This window comes from Pleurodeles waltl, chromosome 4_2, assembly GCF_031143425.1.
Source record: "Pleurodeles waltl isolate 20211129_DDA chromosome 4_2, aPleWal1.hap1.20221129, whole genome shotgun sequence".
NCBI classification, from domain to species: domain Eukaryota; kingdom Metazoa; phylum Chordata; class Amphibia; order Caudata; family Salamandridae; genus Pleurodeles; species Pleurodeles waltl.
In genome coordinates, this window is record NC_090443.1 from 29,714,466 (window position 1) to 29,734,201 (window position 19,736).

General features: G+C 48.0%; 1 protein-coding gene across 4 annotated transcripts in view; it reads left to right on the forward strand.

Moving 5' to 3' along the window:
- The window catches only part of KMT2D (lysine methyltransferase 2D), a 1,162,185-nt gene that overhangs the window by 163,654 nt on the left and 978,795 nt on the right, over positions 1 to 19,736 (forward strand). For all 4 annotated transcript variants that reach the window (XM_069230486.1, XM_069230488.1, XM_069230487.1 and 1 more), the window contains exon 9: positions 14,870 to 15,051. In XM_069230486.1, the coding sequence (XP_069086587.1) occupies positions 14,870 to 15,051 (182 nt within the window). The remainder of the gene's footprint in view (positions 1 to 14,869; positions 15,052 to 19,736) is intronic.

The window sequence follows — 19,736 nt, forward strand, 5'->3', positions numbered from 1 at the left end:
AAGAGGGCAGCGGACACATACGGGGGTACCCCTGGAGGAAGAGAAGGGGGGATTCTTGCTTCCTACTGGAGACCCTCATACCAATAAGTTAGGGAAACCTGTGGCTTCCAATGTTACCCAGCATACTGGACCAGGGTAAAGAGGCCTTCTAGGAACCAGCAGCAGCCAAAGGAGTTACACCAAGAGTGGAAAACAAATACAAACCCTCCACAAAAGGATCCCAAATACATCCAGAGAAATTGAGTGGCGGACTCCATCAGTCTCGACATCAAGAAGGAGGAACAATGCACACTCCTCTGCAGACCCCCTCCAGAAAGAGAGAGCAAAAGACTGGATATGGTGGGGAGGAATTAGAAAGAGAAGCTGCAACACAGTGGCTTATAGCCAACTCCAATGCCCTCCGGATGGACAAAATTGAAGAGCTCATGAAGAAGCTCCCAGAAGCAGATGGTTTCCAGATTTTCTGGGCGTGAACATCTGTCCTTCAATTTGAGTCTGCATGGACCAACTGTTAAAGCAGCAATGCAGGGTTCTGCACCCAGGACTTTGAAATCCCAACTTTGATTCATGGCGATTAGGTGGCAACAGCTGAGCACCTTCTTCAGCAGGTGGTTGACATAATCTTGATTTGCCAGGCGTTCCTCAACAAGAAGTATTTACACCTGTTAATGGCACACATTTGTTGTTTGGTGTGGCACATGCCAGATTGCCTCCCCTGCAGGACATTCTGTTTTGTCTCTTGCATGATTTTTGAAAAGGGCTTCAACATTTGTCTGGTTCCACAACCCCCGAACACCCCTCCTTGCGCCCCCATTAAAAAAATTCAAAATGCTCACCGTGGCCTAAATTCTGTCTGTTCTGGGTCCAGGAGACTGAGTGGTGGCAACTAACTTGCAGGACACATTTTCTTGTCACCATCCCACAGGTGCTAACTACAGTTTCTGCTATGCTTGAAGCACCTTCAGTTCACTGTGCTCACCTTTTACCTGACCAGTGCACCTCAGGTGTTCAGAAAGGTGATGATGGTTGTTGCAGTCTGTCTACGGATATTGGGAATACCTGTCTTGCCGTACCTTGAAGACTGGCTACTGCAGGTGGTGCCTGAAGGAGTTGTAAACCCCATTCGGACAGTGGCCAATCGGTTATCATTGTTTGGTTTCTTCATCAATGTGCTGAAGTCACACTTAACTCCTTCAAATCAGCCTCCCTTCATGAGAGCCATTTTGAACACCTGATTATTTCTTTTTTTTGTTCTGGATAATCCTACACCTCCTAGTCCAGAACTTAAGGGCTATGATCCTAATCTTTAACCCCTTGGCCCGGGTCTCAGTGAAAACCGCTCTGATAATTGTCGGCCTCTTGGCCTCCTGATTGTGGGCAACGTCAGGTGGCACTTGTTGGCTCTGCAGTGGGACCTGAAGTGTTAGGCTCAGTACCTGAGCAGCATGCCACTCGCTATCCAGATGTGAAAGGAGAATGCAAATGATTAGCAGGTGTAGCTGCTCGAATACAATTGGGAGAGTGGCATACCCCTCTTCCTACCCCACCCACCCCTAGCGGTGTGACTGATGCATCATTGCTGGGTTGGGGCAGTCACCTAGGAGAGGTGGAGTTCAGAGGACTCTGGTCTCCAGCAGAAGCCTGACTTTTTGTTAGTACTGAAGGCATTCCTCCTAGTGATCAAGGGGGAATTGGTGCAGGTCCACGTAGACAGCTCAACCCCCATGTGGAACTGCAACAAACAGAGCTGTAGGTTCTATGCCAGGAGCCTCCATGCCTCTGGAAGTGGCTGAAAGCTTGAGCATCTTGCTGATCGCTCTACAACTAGCAGGATCTTCAAACACCAGGTGGACAGACTGGGCTAGTTGTGTCTAACAGATCAGAAATATACTTGGGTGCGCCGTCCATCAGTAGGGAGATTCTTGGCTTGATCGGTTTGCTGCAACAGAGAAAACGCAGTGTCCAAATGTTTGCTAGTTGGTTTTCCCAATTCAGTACCCCTGGGAAGGTGCCTTCTGCCTGCATTTGGGGAATCTGATTCCTCTATGCCTTTTTTGCTTCAGTGTCCCCTGCCCAGAATGCTGTAAAGATGCTCAGGAAAGATTGGGCACAAGTCATCCTAGTGGCTCCAGACTGAAAAAGGCGAACCTTCTTTTGCAGTGGTGCAGCTGGGTTCTGTGCTAGAATCAGCCTAACCTACACCTCCATGTGTGGAGATTGAGCAGCAACAGTTGATGGCTTTCGATCTTCCTCCTCAAGTCGTTGGTGTCACTTTAGCAGCCAGGAGCTCCTCCACTAAATCTTTGCTTTCAGGGCGCAGTGAGAAGTTTTTTGCCTGGTGTTCCCTCGGCCATGTTCAACCAATTCATGCAAGTTTGTCAGACATATTTTGTAGGAAGCTGGCTTGGTGTGTGGTGAACACCTAGGGTGTTATCATCCTATACCAGGTCCATGTATCCCCTATTAGTGAGGTGTAGTTAGTGTCTAGGTAGCTGTAGATGAGCAGCCAAGGCTTATCTAGGAGTCATGCAAAACTTATGCAATACCACTTATAGTCGCACAGCACTTATACACATGAAAGAACCACACAGTGTTACAAAAATAAAGGTACTTTATTATAGTGACACAAATATTAAAATACTGTTTAGACAATACTCTACTAACAGGTGAGTAAACACACTATTATATACACCTTAGTAGTCGGGGAATTGGCATAGAAAGCAATAGAAAACAGTTACATAACAGTAAACAATAGAGACCCCTGGGGAGACCAAACTATATACTAATAGAATGCGAAAGGCAGACCCGAACCAGGTAAGTGGAATCTGAAGAGGGGAGCTGGAGGAATTAGTAACCACAAAAGGTAAGTACCCGAGGGCCCCTAGCGACTAGGAGCAAAGAGGTAAGTACCTGTTTTTCACCCAAATCCACAGATAAACTTTGCAGAAGAACAGAACTGTGCCAGACCCAAGCAAGAGTGGAAGAAACAGAAGATGGATCCTGACAGAAGATGACTTGCAAATGAAGGGGACCAAGTCCAGTTCCAGTTGGAGTTTCCTGTTGGGGCAAGAGCCACTACCCACCGTTCTGGAGATGCAGGACCAGGTCTACGGTGAAGACCAGGAGTCGACCTTGCATTACAGGAGCAGAGGAAGAGTTCCATACGTGATGCAGTCGATGTACCACGTCAGACGAAGAATTGCAGTCCGTCAGTAGTGTTGAGAAACCACCAAGCCTTTGCAAAGGCAAGAGTTGCAGAAGAAGTTACAGAGCTGCTGGGGACCCGGAAGTCTGAGGAGGACTCAACCCAAGGAGGGTGGTCCCAGGCTGCTGAGGAGAGCCAGAAGTCGAGATTGCAGCAGGCAACTCGCAGGTGCAGAAATTTGTGAGGCCGTCTCAGCACACCTGGAAATGGAGTTTCATGTTGCTGGAGCTGCAGGCAGGAGACTGCGCGTTGTAGGGAAGAGTGCTGGAGGCCGGGGCTACATGAAGCATGAAGAACCCTTGGAAGAAGAGCCAACAAGCCTTGTTAGCTGCCTGAGTCGCGGTGCACAGGGGTACTGTCCTGCAAGGAGAGGCTAAGACTCACCACCTCCCAAGTTGGACAGCTGATAGAGACGACCAAGGGGACCATTCCAGACCACCTCCACCTGTGTTGCAGGATGCATGCAGAATTGCAAGAGAAGAGGATCCACGCAGCTGGTCGTCGATGTAGTTGGTGCCTGCAGATGCATGGGAGTCACTCCTTCACTCCAAAAGAGATTCCTTCTTGCTTCTTGGTGCAGACTGACAACTTGCTGCCCTCACAGGATTCACAGCCGGGGAAATGTTGCAGTTGCTGGAAGGAGCCGAAGAAACAATGTTGCAGCGCTAAGTCTTCACTGGAGCTGCAGATTGTTGTTCCTTTGAGGTCCAGTTGCGGTTCCAGTGGCTAGAAGTAAAAGTTGCAGAGGATTCCTGCTGGAATCTTGCACGTTGAATCTTCGGACCCACCCAAGAGGGAGCTCCAATATAGCCCAAAAAGGGGAAGTGACCACCTATCAAGAAGGGGGCTGTGATGTCACCTGCCTGACCTGGCCACTTAGATGCTTCTAGGGGCCTCTGCCCACCTTGGATTCAAGATGGCAGAATCAAGTAACCACCTGCAGGAACTCTGGGCAGCACTCCTTGGGTAGTGGTGGACAGTGGAGTGGTAACTCCTCTTTCCATTGTCCTGTTCCATGCTAGGGCAGGGACAAGGGATCCCTGTACTGGTGCAAACCAGTTTATGCAATGAAGGCAACAAATGTGCCCTTCGAAGCATACCAGTTGCTTGGGAGGCTACCCCTCCTAAGCCATGTAACACCTATTTCCAAAGGGAGAGGGCGTTGCCTCCTTCTCCCAAAGGAAATCCTTTGTTCTGCCTTCCTGGGCTTGTGTTGTTCAAGCTGCAGGAGGGCAGAAACCTGTCTGTGGAGTGACAGCAGCGCAGGCTGCCCGGGAAAACCCTGCAAACTGGTAGGAGCAAAGCGTGGGCAACCACCTAGTAGAGGCAGAGATTAGAGGAGTCTGATCTCCAGCATAGTCCAGACTCCACATCAACCTGTTGGAACTCTGGGTGATCAAACTAACATTGGAAGAATTTCTTTCACCGTCATGTGGTGCTGCAACAAAGCAAGCATGGCTGAGAGGGGTCATGGGTCCTTTGTCAAGAAGCTCTGCACCTCTGGAAGTGGTTGGATTTCCCTGATGGTTCACATCTGACGAGCTCTAGGAACTTTGGAGCGGACAAACTCAGCCAAAAAAATGCTTAGTAGTTCACAAATGACGTCTCTATCCAGAGGTGGCATCTGTTCGCCTCCACAGAGAACGCTCGATGTCAGCAGTATTGTGCGTTGGAGTTTCCAAGGCAGGAATCTCTTGGCGACACTTCTTCTTTAGTGGAACTCAGGCTCCTGTGCACCTTTGCGCCCATACCACTTATGCCCAGAGTTCTTAAGACGATCAAGAATGACTGGGCCCAAGCAATCCTTATGGCTCTGGCCTAGGCACAAAGGGTCTGGTATCCCGAGTTAATCCTTCGATCTGCTGCCCCTATGGGAGGATCTTCTGTTGCAGCAGCAGAGGAGCGTTCGCTACCCGAACCTGTCCAGGCTCTACCTTCTTGCGTGGAGATTGACCTTTCCTACCTTTATGCACTCCTACACCCTTTTAAGGAAGAGGAGAGACTCCACTGCTTGGACCCAAAAAAAGAGCGTTGGCCTTCTACTTTGATTGTACAGAGGAGTTCCAGGTGGATAATCAACTGTCAGCTATGTGGGTGTGAAGAAAGGTTGGGCAGTGCAGAAGCTCATGTAGTAAGCTGGGTTCTGGTTGAAGGTGCCCCCCCCCCTTTTTCTTTTTTGCATGGTGTCAGTAGGTCTTGTACTTGGATCCTGCTAACCATGGTCCTAGTGCGCTCTCCCCTAAATTTGACTTCTTGCTAACTTTTTACCCCCACAATTGGCATACTGGTGCTCCAATGCAAGTCCCTAGTTTATGGTACTTAGGTTACCAGGACATTGGTACACCAGGGGTCCCCCATTGGCTGCAGCATGTATAGTTACCCATGGGAGCCCATGCAAACTGTGGTTGTAGGCCTGCAATTGTACTGAAACCTGTTCACTGCACCTAGACATTAAGTCACTTCTCTGGTAGGCCTTTCAGCCCAAGGACAGGGTGCATGTCTCTAAGTGTGAGGGTACCCCTGCATGACCAGGGTGCTCCTACAGACACCAGGCCAATTCCTGGACTGTGTAAGTACAGGGAAGCCATCTTAAGGTATGTAGTGGACCTTTGTCAACATGAGTGGGCTAAGTACATAATGGCTTCTCCGAACCTAGTCTTTTTTGGTATTAAACATGTTGGAATCATGCAACTACACCGATTCCAGTGTTAGTTGCATGATACCATGTACTCTCGGGGTCCCTTAGAGGATCCCCCAGTTCTGCCTGTGCAGCCTTACTAGGTCTAGCTGCCAGCCCATATTGCTGCTGACCTCGGACATGATCCTGCCCTCCTGATGGTGAGCCAGAGAAGCAGAACAAAGAATTTCCTGCAAGGATGCCAGGCCTTTTCCTCCTGAGGTGCTGTGCCTTTTTTTGGGGGGGCCATTGTGAGCAGTTCGCACTTAGGCCCGCATAACATTTTGTCCACATACGCTACCCACGCCAAATTTGCGTCCTTTTTTCCAACATCCCAGGGATTCTAGAGTACCCAGAATTTGTGGGTTTCCCCAGAGGAGACAAATTAGCCAAAATACAGGAACATTTTGTTTTAGAAACAAAACAAAATAAAATGGGTAAAAAGGGCTGCAGAAGAAGGCTTGTATTTATTTCCCTTGAAAATGGCTTCAACAAAGGGTTTGCGGTGCTAAAATCACCATCTTCCCAGCTTTCAGGAAAAGGCAGATTTGAATCGGAAAAACACATTTTTCAACACAATTTTGGCATTTTACTGGGACATACCCCATTTTTGCTATTTGTTTGTGCTTTTAGCCTCCTTCCAGTTAGTGACCGAAATGGGTGTGAAACCAATTCTGGATACCTGAAAGCTAAAAATTTCTGTAATTCCCTAAAGGGTCATTGTGTAGTTTCTACAAGGTTTTCCTACAGAAAATAACAGCTGAAATTAAAAAATATTGAAATTGAGGTGAAAAAAACCAGCCGTTTTACTCTAACTTTTTTCTGCAATGTCAGATTTGTAATGGGTTTTCATTCTATACTGGGTATGCAGCAATTCATTTTCTGAATAAAAGATTGAAAAATAGGTATCAAGGAAACAATTGTTCTTCCAAAGTGGTACAAGATAAGGTGTTGAAGCAGTGGATTTTTGCACATCTCTGAATTCCAGGGTCCCCATATTAGCATGTGAATTACAGTGCATTTCTCAAATAGACGTCTTTTTTTTTTTTACACACACTCACATTTGAAAAGAAAAAATGTTCTTGTTCTTCTATTCTGTGTTCAACCCAAGTCTCCCGATTAAAAATGGTACCTCACTTGTGTGGGTGGGCATAGTGCGTGCAACAGGAAACGCAACATGGACACATCACATTTTTACATTGAAAGCGGACGTGTTTTTTATTATTATTTTTATTTTTTTTGCAAAGTGACTGGTTCTGGATTTTGGCCTCTAGCTCAGTCGGCACCTAGGGAAACATACCAAACCTGTTCATTTTTTAAAGCTAGACAGCTAGGGGAATCCAAGATCGGGGATGACTTGTGGGGCTCTGACCAGGTTTTGTTATCCAGAATCCTTTGAAACCTCAAAGTTTGGCAAAACAAAAAACTTTTCCCTCACATTTCGGTGACAGAACCTTCTGGGGTCTGAGAGGAGCCACAAATTTCCTTCCACCCAGCCTTCCCTCAAGTCTCCCGATAAAAATGGTACCTCACTTTTGTGGGTAGGCCTAGTGCCTAGGAAATACCCCAAAACACAAAGGGGGGGGTTGCATCTCCAGTCGTTGGAGAGTGTTGGGTCAGCATAACAAAAGGCAGAAGACTTTGAGGCTCACCACCAAGTGTCCCTGTTCCTGCAGGGGGAGATGTGAAGCACCTTCACCCAGAGCAGCCTTTGCCCCTGACTCCCGGTAGCACAAAGGCTCTCACCCCTATAGGTTCAGAAACTTGTCTGGTGATGGCAAGCTGACATAGACTGATTAGCCACACACTAGAAAGTTGGGAGAACTTTAGGGGGCATCGCTAAGATGCCCTCTGTTTGCATTTTCAATAAATCCAACACTGTCATCAGTGTAGCTTTACTGAGTTGGAAAGTTTGATACCAAACTTCCCAGCATTCAGTAAAGCCATCATGGAGCTGTGTAGTTTGTAGTGACAGACCCCCAGTCCCTGTGCTCAATATGGCATCACTGCACTTACAATGTCTAAGAATGGACTTCGGCACCGTAGGGACACATTGCTGATGCAGCCATGCCCTCACCTGTGGTATGGTGCACCCTGCCTTAGGACTAAGTTCTGCTAGAGGGGTGACTTACCAAACCCACAGGCAGTTTTTGCAAGCATGGCACCCAGGGAGGGGTGCCATGTGAACTTTACTTTTTTCTCTACACCAACGCACACAGTCTATAATGGCAGTGTGCATGTGTTTGGCGAGGTGTCTCTTAGGATTGCATAATACATGCTGCAGCCCATAGAGACCCTCCCTGGTCACAGGGCCCTTGGTACCACTGGTAACTTTTGCGAGGGTCTTAGATGTGTGCCGAAGTTGTCCCAGTTGTGTAAGCAATGGTACAGCTAAAGGAAAGAGCACAGGTGCTGGGACCTGGTTAGCAGTATTCCAGCACAAACAAAGTCAAGTTAGCATCAGATATCGGGCAAAAAGTGTCTCTGCTAACCAGGACCCCAGTACCAGATCGCTTTCCCCAAAACTGCAGTCGTTTTTCCAATAAATGGTACCTCCGTTACCTCTGGGCCTTGGTGTACTATGGAGGGTCCTTAAAGGCTGCAGCACCCTAAAGGGACCCCTCACCAAGCACATCACAGGCTGCCATTGTAGGCTGTGTGTCTCGGTGCAGACAAAAGTGAAAACAAGACATTGCACACAACCTGTGTGCCATGTCCCTTAAACACTGCATGCAATATATGTAAATCACTCCTCTAACAGGCCTTACAGCCCCTGCTATGTCTTTGTTGATTCTCCTACATAGTAAGTGACCAGGAAAGCCATTTTAAATGCACGTGCTAGACAGTGATCACTATGATTTCCCCAGCTACATGATGATTTAACTGAAGATAGGTATGTTTGGTATAAAACATCTCGTATTAATAAACCTTCACTGATGCCCTTGTTGGATTTATTAATACATGCACCCAGAGGGCACCTTGGAGGTGCCCCCTGAAAATCGACCATTTACCTATGTGCCGGCTGACTAGTTCTAACTAGCGTGCCTCCACTGGACACATTTCTGACCCCCAAGGGTTGAGGACCTTTGCTCTCAGGTGAAGGGGGAAAAAGCCTGCTGTGGCAGGGGTGTTGGCACACCTTTCCCAACAGGTTGACCTGCAAATCTGAGTTCCAAGGCAGGGGGCTTCAAAAAAGCCCAGCGCCCTTGGTATGCAAATCTGGCTACGCTCAAAGGAGAGATACAGACCACCCTGCTTCAGGGCCCATTTGTCACCTGGACAGATGGGAAATTTTGTATTGAGGTGTGTCCACCGATCTGGCCAGTTCCACCCCTAAGGTAAGGTGCGTGATGTGGACACATTTAGATATCTGCCATCTTGGTGTTGGCAGAATTAAGAACTCTGTGACAGGGTTATGTCCACTTCCCACAGGAAGTGGTCCTATAGGGAGTGCAGTGACACCAGGGGTTTGTAGCCCATTGGCTTCCATCCTACACTCTCCTAACCACCCCTACATTCATTATTTAGGGGAGTGTCTGGCACCAGGAAATCAGATTCCTGCTGACCTACAAAGAAAAAGGACACAAAGAGCCGCAAAAGTGATGACTGAGGAAGAAGCACCTGACTTTGATTCCACCCTACCGGCCTGACTGCTGCTTCTGTCTAATTGTGCCAAAGTCGTTACATCCTGCAAGCTGTGGTGCCTCCTAAAAGCTGGGAGTACTGCCTGCCTTCAAAAAGGTCAAGGAGCTCCTCTGGAGCAGCAGAGCTGCTTCCCTGAATCTTGTAGGCACGCCAAGAGAACTGCGAGGACCCCGGACTGCTGAAAACCCAACACCTGAAAGCAACTCTGCACCTGTGCTGTCCCCCCTAAGTTGATGTGGCCCGACGGTGCCAGTGTGGTGCCCCGGCCCTCCAGAGAGACAGCCCACCTTGGACTTGTCCACTGTGGACTCACCAACACCGCCTGCAGCCTTTGTCCATAGCCCAACACCTCCCCTAACCGCGAGTGCCCCTAGATGGGAAAAAAACCTGACACCTTTGCACCCATCGCCCCAGGCCCGTTGAGAAGAGAACCTGTGTGCATGTGAGTATTTGAACAGACTTGTTGGTTCACCTTGGCTGGACTCCCAGTCTTAAACCTGCAGCCTTCTTTCACCTGGACCGATCCCTGTTGACTAACATTGGGCACCCAACTTACTACACTTCTGTACCCGGCCACCCCAGTGCCACCCAGTGTGACCTTTTGGTGTAGCCTTGACCCTTGCGTAATACTTACCTTGAGTCCAGGAGATTAGTTGCGAGTCGCTGTGTTATGACTGTAGGCAGCACTTTTTTTTCCTCCATAGGATAAGATTGCCGCTTTTGAAAAATGCACTGACTTTTTAAAACCTGAAAGTATTTTCCTTGCAAAACATACATACCAGATTGTATTGATTCTAGTACCTAAATATATAAAGATACTTGTGATCTTTGTAAATTGGTGTGGATCTCCTTATGGAGTCTAGTCTCATTTGTTCCCTGTGTGTCTATGGTAAATGTCCAACATTCTTCTCTGATCAGCCTAAGGCTGCTTGACCAGACTACCGCTAAATGAGCACCTTGGAATTGCTAGAGCAAGCCCATGTCCACTAGTAAGGAAACCCTTCGATGCTTTATATGGTATATCAAAATGAGATTGTGCAAAGAGCCAGCTTCCTACATCCCCACTCCAATAAAGTCCACCCCTACCCAATCCACCGGACTCTCATCCACCCACACACCATTCCATCCCTCTCCAAAACATTCTACTTTAATCAACCCCACTGCAGTCCATTCCAGTCCACATGAATCCACCCCTCACCAAGCCAATCCATCCTTTTGAGGATCAGCAAGGTCCTGGAGACTCTTCTTTTGAGGGGGAATCAGGGCTAGCATTCAGCACGCAGCAAGCCAGCAGAAGTCTTTGCAGCCCCCATGAGTGACCCACAGGCGATGGACACATGGTGCCACAAGGAGGCCTCAGCAGTAAAACAAAACAGAAGTCCCACATTGCAGGAGTTGCAGGACAGGGGCTGATCTGTGAGTTGCAGAGCGCGGGACTTCTTGGTGCCTGAAGATCTCCCAGGAAGAGTCAACAAGCCTTGGCAAGAGCAACAGTCATGGTGCACGGCGTTTCCGGTCCAGTGGCAGGAGCAGGGGCCAACAGTCTCCCAAATTGGTCAGAAGACAAGCAGGACCCAGAGGAAGCCACAGACCCACCACCTATGAAGGAGAGCCTTCGATGTCTGTGCAACCAATAGCTGGTCGACGTTGTCTTGAGGTGCCGGCGGATGCAGGGGAGTGACACTTTCACTCAAAGGGAGATTCCTTCATGCTTCCAGGTGCAAAAAGAGTCCTTGTGACCTTAGAGGATGCACAGCCTTGGATGTTGCAGAATTCTTGCAGGATCCAGATAATCAATGTTTCAGTGGGAGCCTTCCCACCAAAAGCGGACATGTTTTAGGTTTCAAAGCAGATTAGCAGCAGTTCTAGAGGCCTGAAGCAGTAAATGTCTTGTTGAGAGTTCCTTGTAGAATCTTGCTCAGCGAATCTGGGGAACCACCCACATGGGAGCCCTTAAGTAACCCTTAATCGGGGTTGGTCGCTCTCTGAAGTGACCCACCTATCAGAGGGGCATCAAGGACGTCCTCTACCTGGACTAACCAGTCACATGCTCCCATGGCCTCTGCCCATCTTGTTTCCAAGATGGCAGAATCCAGTGGCCACCTGGCAGAGCTCTGAGCACTTCTGTAGGGGAGGAGCTGGACAGTGGGGTGGTCACTCCCCTGTCCTTTATGCAGTTTCGTGCCAGAGGCAGAACCAGGGGGTTCCTGAACTGTTGCAAACAGTATTATGCAAGAAGGGCACCAGATGTGTCCTTCAAAGCAGTCTGGTGTTGCTCAGAGGCCACCCCTCACCACCCCTGTCCTTAGACACTTAATACACAGGGGAAGGTGGTCACACTTCTCCCTTGCAGGAAATCCTTTATTCTGCCTTTCCGGCCTGAGCCAGGCTCACCATCAGGAAGGCAGAACGTTGTCTGGGGTCAGAGGCAACATAGGCTGGCAGCTAGACCCCTTAAGGCTGCACAGGCAGAACAGGGGTTATCCTTTAAGGAACCCCCAAAGTACATAATACAATGCAACTAGCACTGGAGTCGTTATAGTTTCATGATTCCAACATGTTTGCCAAACTTGCCTAGGTTTGGAGAAGTCATTATGTAGTTCGACCACTTATGTTGACCAGTGTCCAATACATACTTTAATATGGCTTTCCTAAACTTACAAAGCCCAGGAAAGGGAGCTTGGGTTCTGTAGGGGCACCTTGCTCATGCGGGGGTATCCTCACACTTAAGAACATGCACCCTGCCCTTGGGCTGAGGGGCCTACCAGAGAGGTGACCTACAGTGTCAGAAGTGCAGTGATCAGGATGTAAGGCAAGCCTTATATCTGTGGTGAAAGGGTGCATGCACCCTTTCATGCAGGCTGCAGTGTCAGACCTACAGACACAGTTCGCATGGGCCCCCATGGTGGCACAATACATACTGCAGCCCATAGGGGGCCCTTGGTGTACAATTGCCCTGGATGCTAAAGTATTATATACTAGGGACTTACCTGGGTGCACCAGTATGCCAATTGTGGGTGAAAAAAGGTTTACCAGCAACCAAATTAAAAGGAGAGAGCACAGACAATGGGGTCCTCATTAGCAGGATCCCAGTGAACTACAGTCTAAACACACTGACGTCAGGCAAAAAGTGAGGGTATCTATGCTAGAAAGATGGCACTTTTCTATCCCACCCAACACCTTTCCGAACCACCCAACCCTCTCCAATCCAATCCACCCCACTCCAGTCAGTCTAGTCCACTCCAGTGCACCCCAATTCAATCTGCCCTACCCCAGTTCAATCCACCTCACCCGACCCCCCCCTCCAGTCCACCCCACACCATTTCAATCCACTCCGCCCCAGTCAGCCCTACTCCAAACCGCCCCAGTCAGCCCTACTCCAAACCTCCCCACTCTCCTCCAATCCATCACACGCCAATGTATCCAACCTACCCCATGCCAATCTAATCCACTCCACAATCCACCCCATTCCTGTTCAGTTCTCCCCACCTCAGTTCAGTCCATCCCAGTCCAAACTTCCCTACTCCAGTCCAAACCATCCCACTCCAGTCCATTCCACTGCAGCCTACCATACTGCAATCCAATCCGCCACTCCCCATTTCACTCGACCCCCACTCCAATCTGTTCACCCCACTCTAATCCATCACAATCATTCCAGTCCACCAAAGTCACTCCAGTCCACCACACTCTACTTAAATCATCCCCATTATATCCCAATCCATGCACCGCACCCCAGTTCAGTCCACCCCACTGCAAAATGCTTCAGTCCACCCCATTCCAATCTACCCTCCCACTCCAATCCATCCCTCTCCAGTACACCTCAGGTCCAGTCCAATGAATCCAAACCTCCCCAGCCCACACTCTAATCCTCCTACCCCAATTCAGTCCAATCCACCCCAGTCTAATCCTTCTTAATCCAATCCACCTCACCCAATTTCAATCCACCCCAGTCCTATCTACCCCACTCAGTCTACCCCACAACCATCCACCCCACTCAATCTACTCCACTCTCAGTCCAGTCCACCTCGTTCTACTCCAACCCACCCTATTCCATCCAACTGCACCCCACTGCCACTGAACTCTACTCTGCTCTACTGAACTCTTCGATACTCTACTCCCAACAAACCCACTGCACAACTCTATTTCCCCCACTCCCCTCTGACATTCTATGCCAAAAATATTTAGGCATGCTGAGCAGCAGCCACACTGGTGTACAACATGACACAACCGTGCTAAAGCCAATAGCTCTTGTGTAGGTGAGAACAATTGAGTTTGCCAAGGCTTGTTTTATGGATTGAGATATGTGCTGGTGGGCTTGCATGCCCAAAAAGTACAAGAAGTCATTCACAATGGCTACCACCTTTTGACTACGTCTCTTAATCTGCCTCTGCATCATGGCCTCATTCTTTCCCATCACGTACCACAGTGGACTGCAGCACTCATCAGTCCATTGTCAACATAGAAATCCAGAGGTGTTCACATATATAATGTAGTGCTCGATCCTTTGCCAGAATTTCAGGAAAACCACCACTATGTTTCAAAGTATGTCATTCTTAATAGGGCATCTTGAAACACCTTGCATGAAATCTCTTCTTGGACATATTTTGGACACACCCCAAGTAAGCTCACACTTCCTGTGGTCATAGGATCCCAATTTTAGTAGACTAGAATACACCTTTTACAGGCTTACCTGGCAAGCATTTCTCGCACAGGGGGTACAAGTGATTACTAGCAATCTCTAGCTATCACAATCAGCCCCACATAGCTTGCTTAGCTAGGATAGTTATAAAACGATTTTTAAGGGTTCAATTTTGATGGCTCTTCATATGAAAACCCACCTCTGCCACCAAATTCACAAAGTGAGAGGGAAAACGGTCTAATGTACTAGTGATATTGTCGAGCACACTAATGTCAACCCTAGGTTGACCAGAGCTGTTGCAAGGACAGAGCTCTGTAGAGGGCTTCCATCCAAACCTACATACTGAAATTTGGGCTAGTGATATTTTGCTTTTTGGTATAATGCATTTTCATACAGTTAAGAAGACTAGAGTAATCTTATCAATTTAATTGGACAGGTTAGATGTCCAGCATCTCGCAAGACCAGCTCCTGGTACCTTAGGGAGAATACTATGCTGATTATCAGATTTCCATCAGGTTATTTGCTGCTGTCTGCTGTTAAGCTGAACACAAAATTCCAAAGATTCAGTTTACCTTCAGTGGAGTGAACTTGGCACAGTTTTGAAAGAGACACTGGCTTCTGTGCTACAGCACAAATATGTCCTTGTATATATGACTGAGATGATATTACTCATGCTTCTAATACCCATTTCCTCCCTTTTTAGAACTGTCGCATGTGCCGAGGTTGTGGTTCTTGGTCTGGTCAGATGGATGCCGCCTCCCAGTGGTACGAGAATTACTCGTTGTGCGAAAATTGCCAACAGCAGCGTAATCATGATGTAGTGTGTGCTTTGTGCGGCTCAGTTGGGCATGTTGACACCATGCAGCGCTGTCCAAGGTGCCTCAGGTAAGCCATAGACTAGAAATGATTTGGTGCATTTCCTTTGTTGAGGAAATTGTTTTGTTGTTGAGCATATATCCTCCTCCAAGTTTAAATAACATATGATCATATAGCTACTTACTTAAAGATGTCTGTGGCCAGAGCTGGTTCAAATGAACAGTGTGTACTCCCTATGTTCACTTATCTAGATCAATGATATATTTAAAAATGTGGAGAACTTTGAAATTGGACTGAAAGGTTTTTAGGCCAAAGCCTTTCAGACAAGGCAGCTGTATGGTTGCAAAGAGGTATTGTGGACATTCTGAAAGCTTACCCGGGAATGCCTTTCGCCCATTGTTTACCATATGCTTTTTGTTTTGTCACTCATGGAAGCTTTCTTTCTATTCGTAGGCTCTATTTGTGTTGGCCCTTCCAGCCTGTTTTTGTCCCTCTCATGGGGCATAGTCCCTTAACCGCCTGTAATTGGCTTCTTCGTTTCTTCCACAAGTGCTTGCTTTTCAGGAACGTTTTTCACCCCTTTGTCCTGACTGTTTCCATGAGAAGGTTTTATCCAGCTGCCTCCCTTGCTTCCAACCCTCTCAACAGTGCGCCTCTGCAACCCCTATGCTCCACATTAGTGATTCGTCTGTGTGCTTCAATCCCCTTCTCCCAAACCTTTATATTTCTCTGTATATAAATCATATATTAGGAACTCAATCCCTGGCACATTGAAGTGCTTTACATTAGTCTTCTCCCTCCCTACTTTCATGGCAGCTGATAGTTTCCTTATCTTTGCTCACTGCTCCTTTTCAGTGCATCGGAGAAACAGTTCATTCTCATTCTGTACTTTCATCCCACATGCCAGCAGTTACATGGTGTTCGAGGCATGTATGGCTGTAGATACACATGCTTTCAATACTCCTGCCATCTATTGTTGGGTTTGGATGTGTGCAAGTAGTTTTTCTTCATAGAAGTCCATTGGGTCACGAGGTAGAGTGACTCATTCTGTAGGTGATAATGTGCATGAACATCGACTCTATTATTAGATTTTCTTTCTGCCGTCTGGTTCAGACATGTGTACTTAAGCTCTGGTTCCAGACTGTTATAATATTCTTTTGACTTATGGTTTACCCTTGTTGGTATTGTTTACGATTGCGCTGTCTTAATCTGTGTATTGAGGAGTAGCTACATCAATCATTGGGTCGACGCTTCAACCACAGCTTGTTTGGGCCTCACCCTTCGGGGCCATCTTCCTCAGTTTCCCCAGAGAATGCCCTGCTGGTGATGGAACTCACGCCTTTCAGGTTCTTCCCTTGCTGTTACGTGAAATATCCCCCAGCAGTCTTGCATCAAGTATGTAACCTGTCTTTGTCCCCAGAACACAGGGAGGTGGGCTGTGCAGCGTGTCGATCTTTTTGTTCTAAGAAAACAGAAAGATTGACAAGGCACGTTGTTTTGAGAAGCTTCGAAAACACTCTAACCTCTTCGTCCATGAAGACATTGGTGAAAAACAACAACCACCAGACCATGTGATGCTTAAGAAGACATTCTCTCCAGAAGGCCATTCCGACTGATCTTGAAGTCAACCTAGAGATGCAGGAAGTTACACCGGCTCGACAGTCTGCGTACAGTTTCCCCTCAGCACCCTGTTGAACACTCTCAAAGACACACAGCTCTTTCTGATCAAGAGGCCCATGGTCCACCACTGCCCTCTGACCATGGTTGGCATGAGTGCCTTTTTGGTCGCCCGCTCTGTCTCTGTGCCAAAACACCAACTGAAGCCTTTGACATCGAACACCTCTGTGCTGTGCTCACTGTCGATGTCCACCACATAGACAACGAGTGGAACTTTTAGCCGAAGCACAAACATGGCTCGGATCAAAAAACCTGTAATCCGGCTCTGAAACCTGATTCAGGCAAGATAATCGAGCCTATCCTTCACAAGCTGCACAAGAAGTTGGGTGATCGACAAAAGCAAATCCATATTCAGCCTCATACTTGGCCCTATGTAGGAAGCTGGCTCTTTATGTGATATATCAAAATGAGATGTATTGTGTAAAGAGTCCAGGGGTTCCTTTACTAGTGGACAGGGGCTTGTTCTAGCAATCCCTGGGTGGTCTTTTAGGGGGCAGTGTGGTTGAACAGCCTTACGCTTATTAGAGAGGAGCGTGAGACATCTGCAAATGTACTCAGTGAATAAATGACACAACTCAATAAGGAGATCCACGCCAATTTAAAAAAAATAACAAGTATCTTTATATATATTTAGGCACCAGAATCAATACAATCAGGTTAGTATGTTTTGCAAGAAAAATGTTCAGGTTTGAGTAGTTTACAGCGCATTTTTCAAAAGCGGCAATGTTATCCTGTGGAGGAAAACCAAGTACTGCATACAGGTATAGTACAGCGACTTACAGGACCAATCTCCTGGACTTAAGATAAGTATTGGGCAAGGGTCAAGGCCCCACCAACAGGTCACACCGGCCGGCCGAATGCAGAGGTGTAGTATGACGTTGGAGGCCCAGTGTTAGTCAATGGGGGATCGGTCCAGTTGAAAAGAGGCTGCTGGTTGGGACTGGGAGTTCAGTCGAGGTGAACAAACAAGTTTGTTCAAATCTTGAGATGCTCAGGGATGTGTGAACACCTTAGGTCACCTTCTCAACGGGCCAGGGACGATGGATGCAGAGGTGTCCTGAGGCATCAAGTTTTCTCCCCCGGGAGCACTCGCGGTTTGGGGGCCTGCGTACCGAGGCTGCAGATGACATCTATCCACAGTGGACAAGTCCAAGGGACCACGCTTGCACTGTTGGCCCATCTTCAGCTCGAGCTAGGCGGCACAGGTGCAGTGTTGCTTTTAGGTGTCAGATTTTCGGCAGTCTGGAGACCTCGCTTTTCTCTTGGGGTGCCTGCAAGATGCAGGGAAGCAGCTCAGCTTCTCCACAAGAATTCCTAGGTCTTAGTTGAAGGCAGGTTATCCTCCCAGGCTTTTGCCGGCACAACAGCTTACAGGGTGAGACAACTTTGGCACAATTTGACAGAAGCAGCAGACAGGCCGGTAGGGCAGGGTTTAAGTCAGGTGCTCCTTCTGTCTTTGCTTTAGCCGCTCTGTGTCCTTTGTAGTTCAGCAGGAATCTGATTTAATGGTGCCAGGGGCTGTCCTAAAAGCTGAATTTAGGGGCATTTAGGGTGGTATCCAACAGGCTATTTACCACTGGGGTCACTAAACCCTCTATATGAATACTTTCTGTGGGAAGTGGGCATAACCCTGTCTCGGAGTTCCTAATTCGGATAACACCAAAGTGGCAGATTCCTAAATGTTGTGTCCACATCGTGCTGCTCACTTTAGGGGTGGGACTGACCTGAAGGATGGATATACCTCTCTGAATGCTAAATTTCCAGTCTATCCAGGTAACAAATGGATCCTAGGGAAGGACGGTTGGCATCTCTCCTTTGAGCAAAGCTAGATCTGCATACCAAAGGCACTGGACTTCTTTGAAGCACCCTGCCTTGTAATGCAGGTTTGTAGGTTAACTTGTTGGGAGGGGTGTGCTAATACCCCTGCCAGAGCAGGCTTTTGTTCCTGTCTGCCTGAGAGAAGGGCCCTCAGCCTTGGGAGTCAGAAATGTGTCTGGTGGTAGCAGACTAGTTAGAACTAGTTAGCCAGCACACAGGTAAATGGTCAGTTTTTCAGGGGGGCCCTCTAAGGTGCAGTCTGGGTGCATGTATTAATAGATCAATCTCTGCCATCAGTGAGGGTTTATTAATATGAGATGTTTGACACCAAACCATTCTTTATCTTCAGTTAAGCCATCATGAAGCTGGGCAACTCGTATTGGCCAGTGTCCAGTACATGTACTTAAAATGGCTTCCATGTTCACTCAATAGGTCTAAGAATTGACAAAGACATAGCAGGGGTATATCTGCTCTTGCAGATATGCCCTCACATGTAATATAATGTTCGATGGCATATGTTGCTGCAGATACACATGTTTGGCACAGTCCGCTGCCTGGTGTTGGGCTCGGAGTATTACAAGTTGTTTTTCTTCGAAGAAGTCTTTTTGGTCACGGGACCGAAGGACTCCTCCCTCCTCGGCTCCATTGCGCATGGGCGTCGACTCCATCTTAGATTGTTTTTTTCCGCTGTCGGGTTCGGACGTATTCCTTTTCGCTCCGTGTTTCGGTTCGGAAAGTTAGTCAGAATCTCGGAAGAAAGCGTCGGTATTGTTCCGTTCGGTATCGGGATAGTTAGGTACATCGACACCGATCATCGGAAGACTTTGGGGTAGTTTCGATCCCCCATCGGGGCCTGGTCGGCCCGACCGCGTGCGACATCGAAGCCGATGGAACGGACCCCGTTTCGTTTCTGCCCAAAATGTCACAGTAAGTATCCTTATACAGATCAGCACTTGGTCTGTAACTTGTGCTTGTCCCCCGAGCACAAGGAGGATACCTGTGAAGCCTGTCGAGCCTTCTGGTCCAGAAAAACACTCCGGGACCGAAGAGCCAGGCGTCTACAAATGGCGTCCACGCCGACCAAACAACGTTTCGACGACGAAGAGGAAACATTCTCGGTTCCGGAATCAGAATCCGGAGACTCCGACGTCGAACAACAGCAACAAACTGTGAGTAAGACGTCGAAAAGTAAATCCATCGACAAACCGAAAGCCCAGGGGACGCCACTGCCAACAGGCCATGGCTCGACCCATAAAACA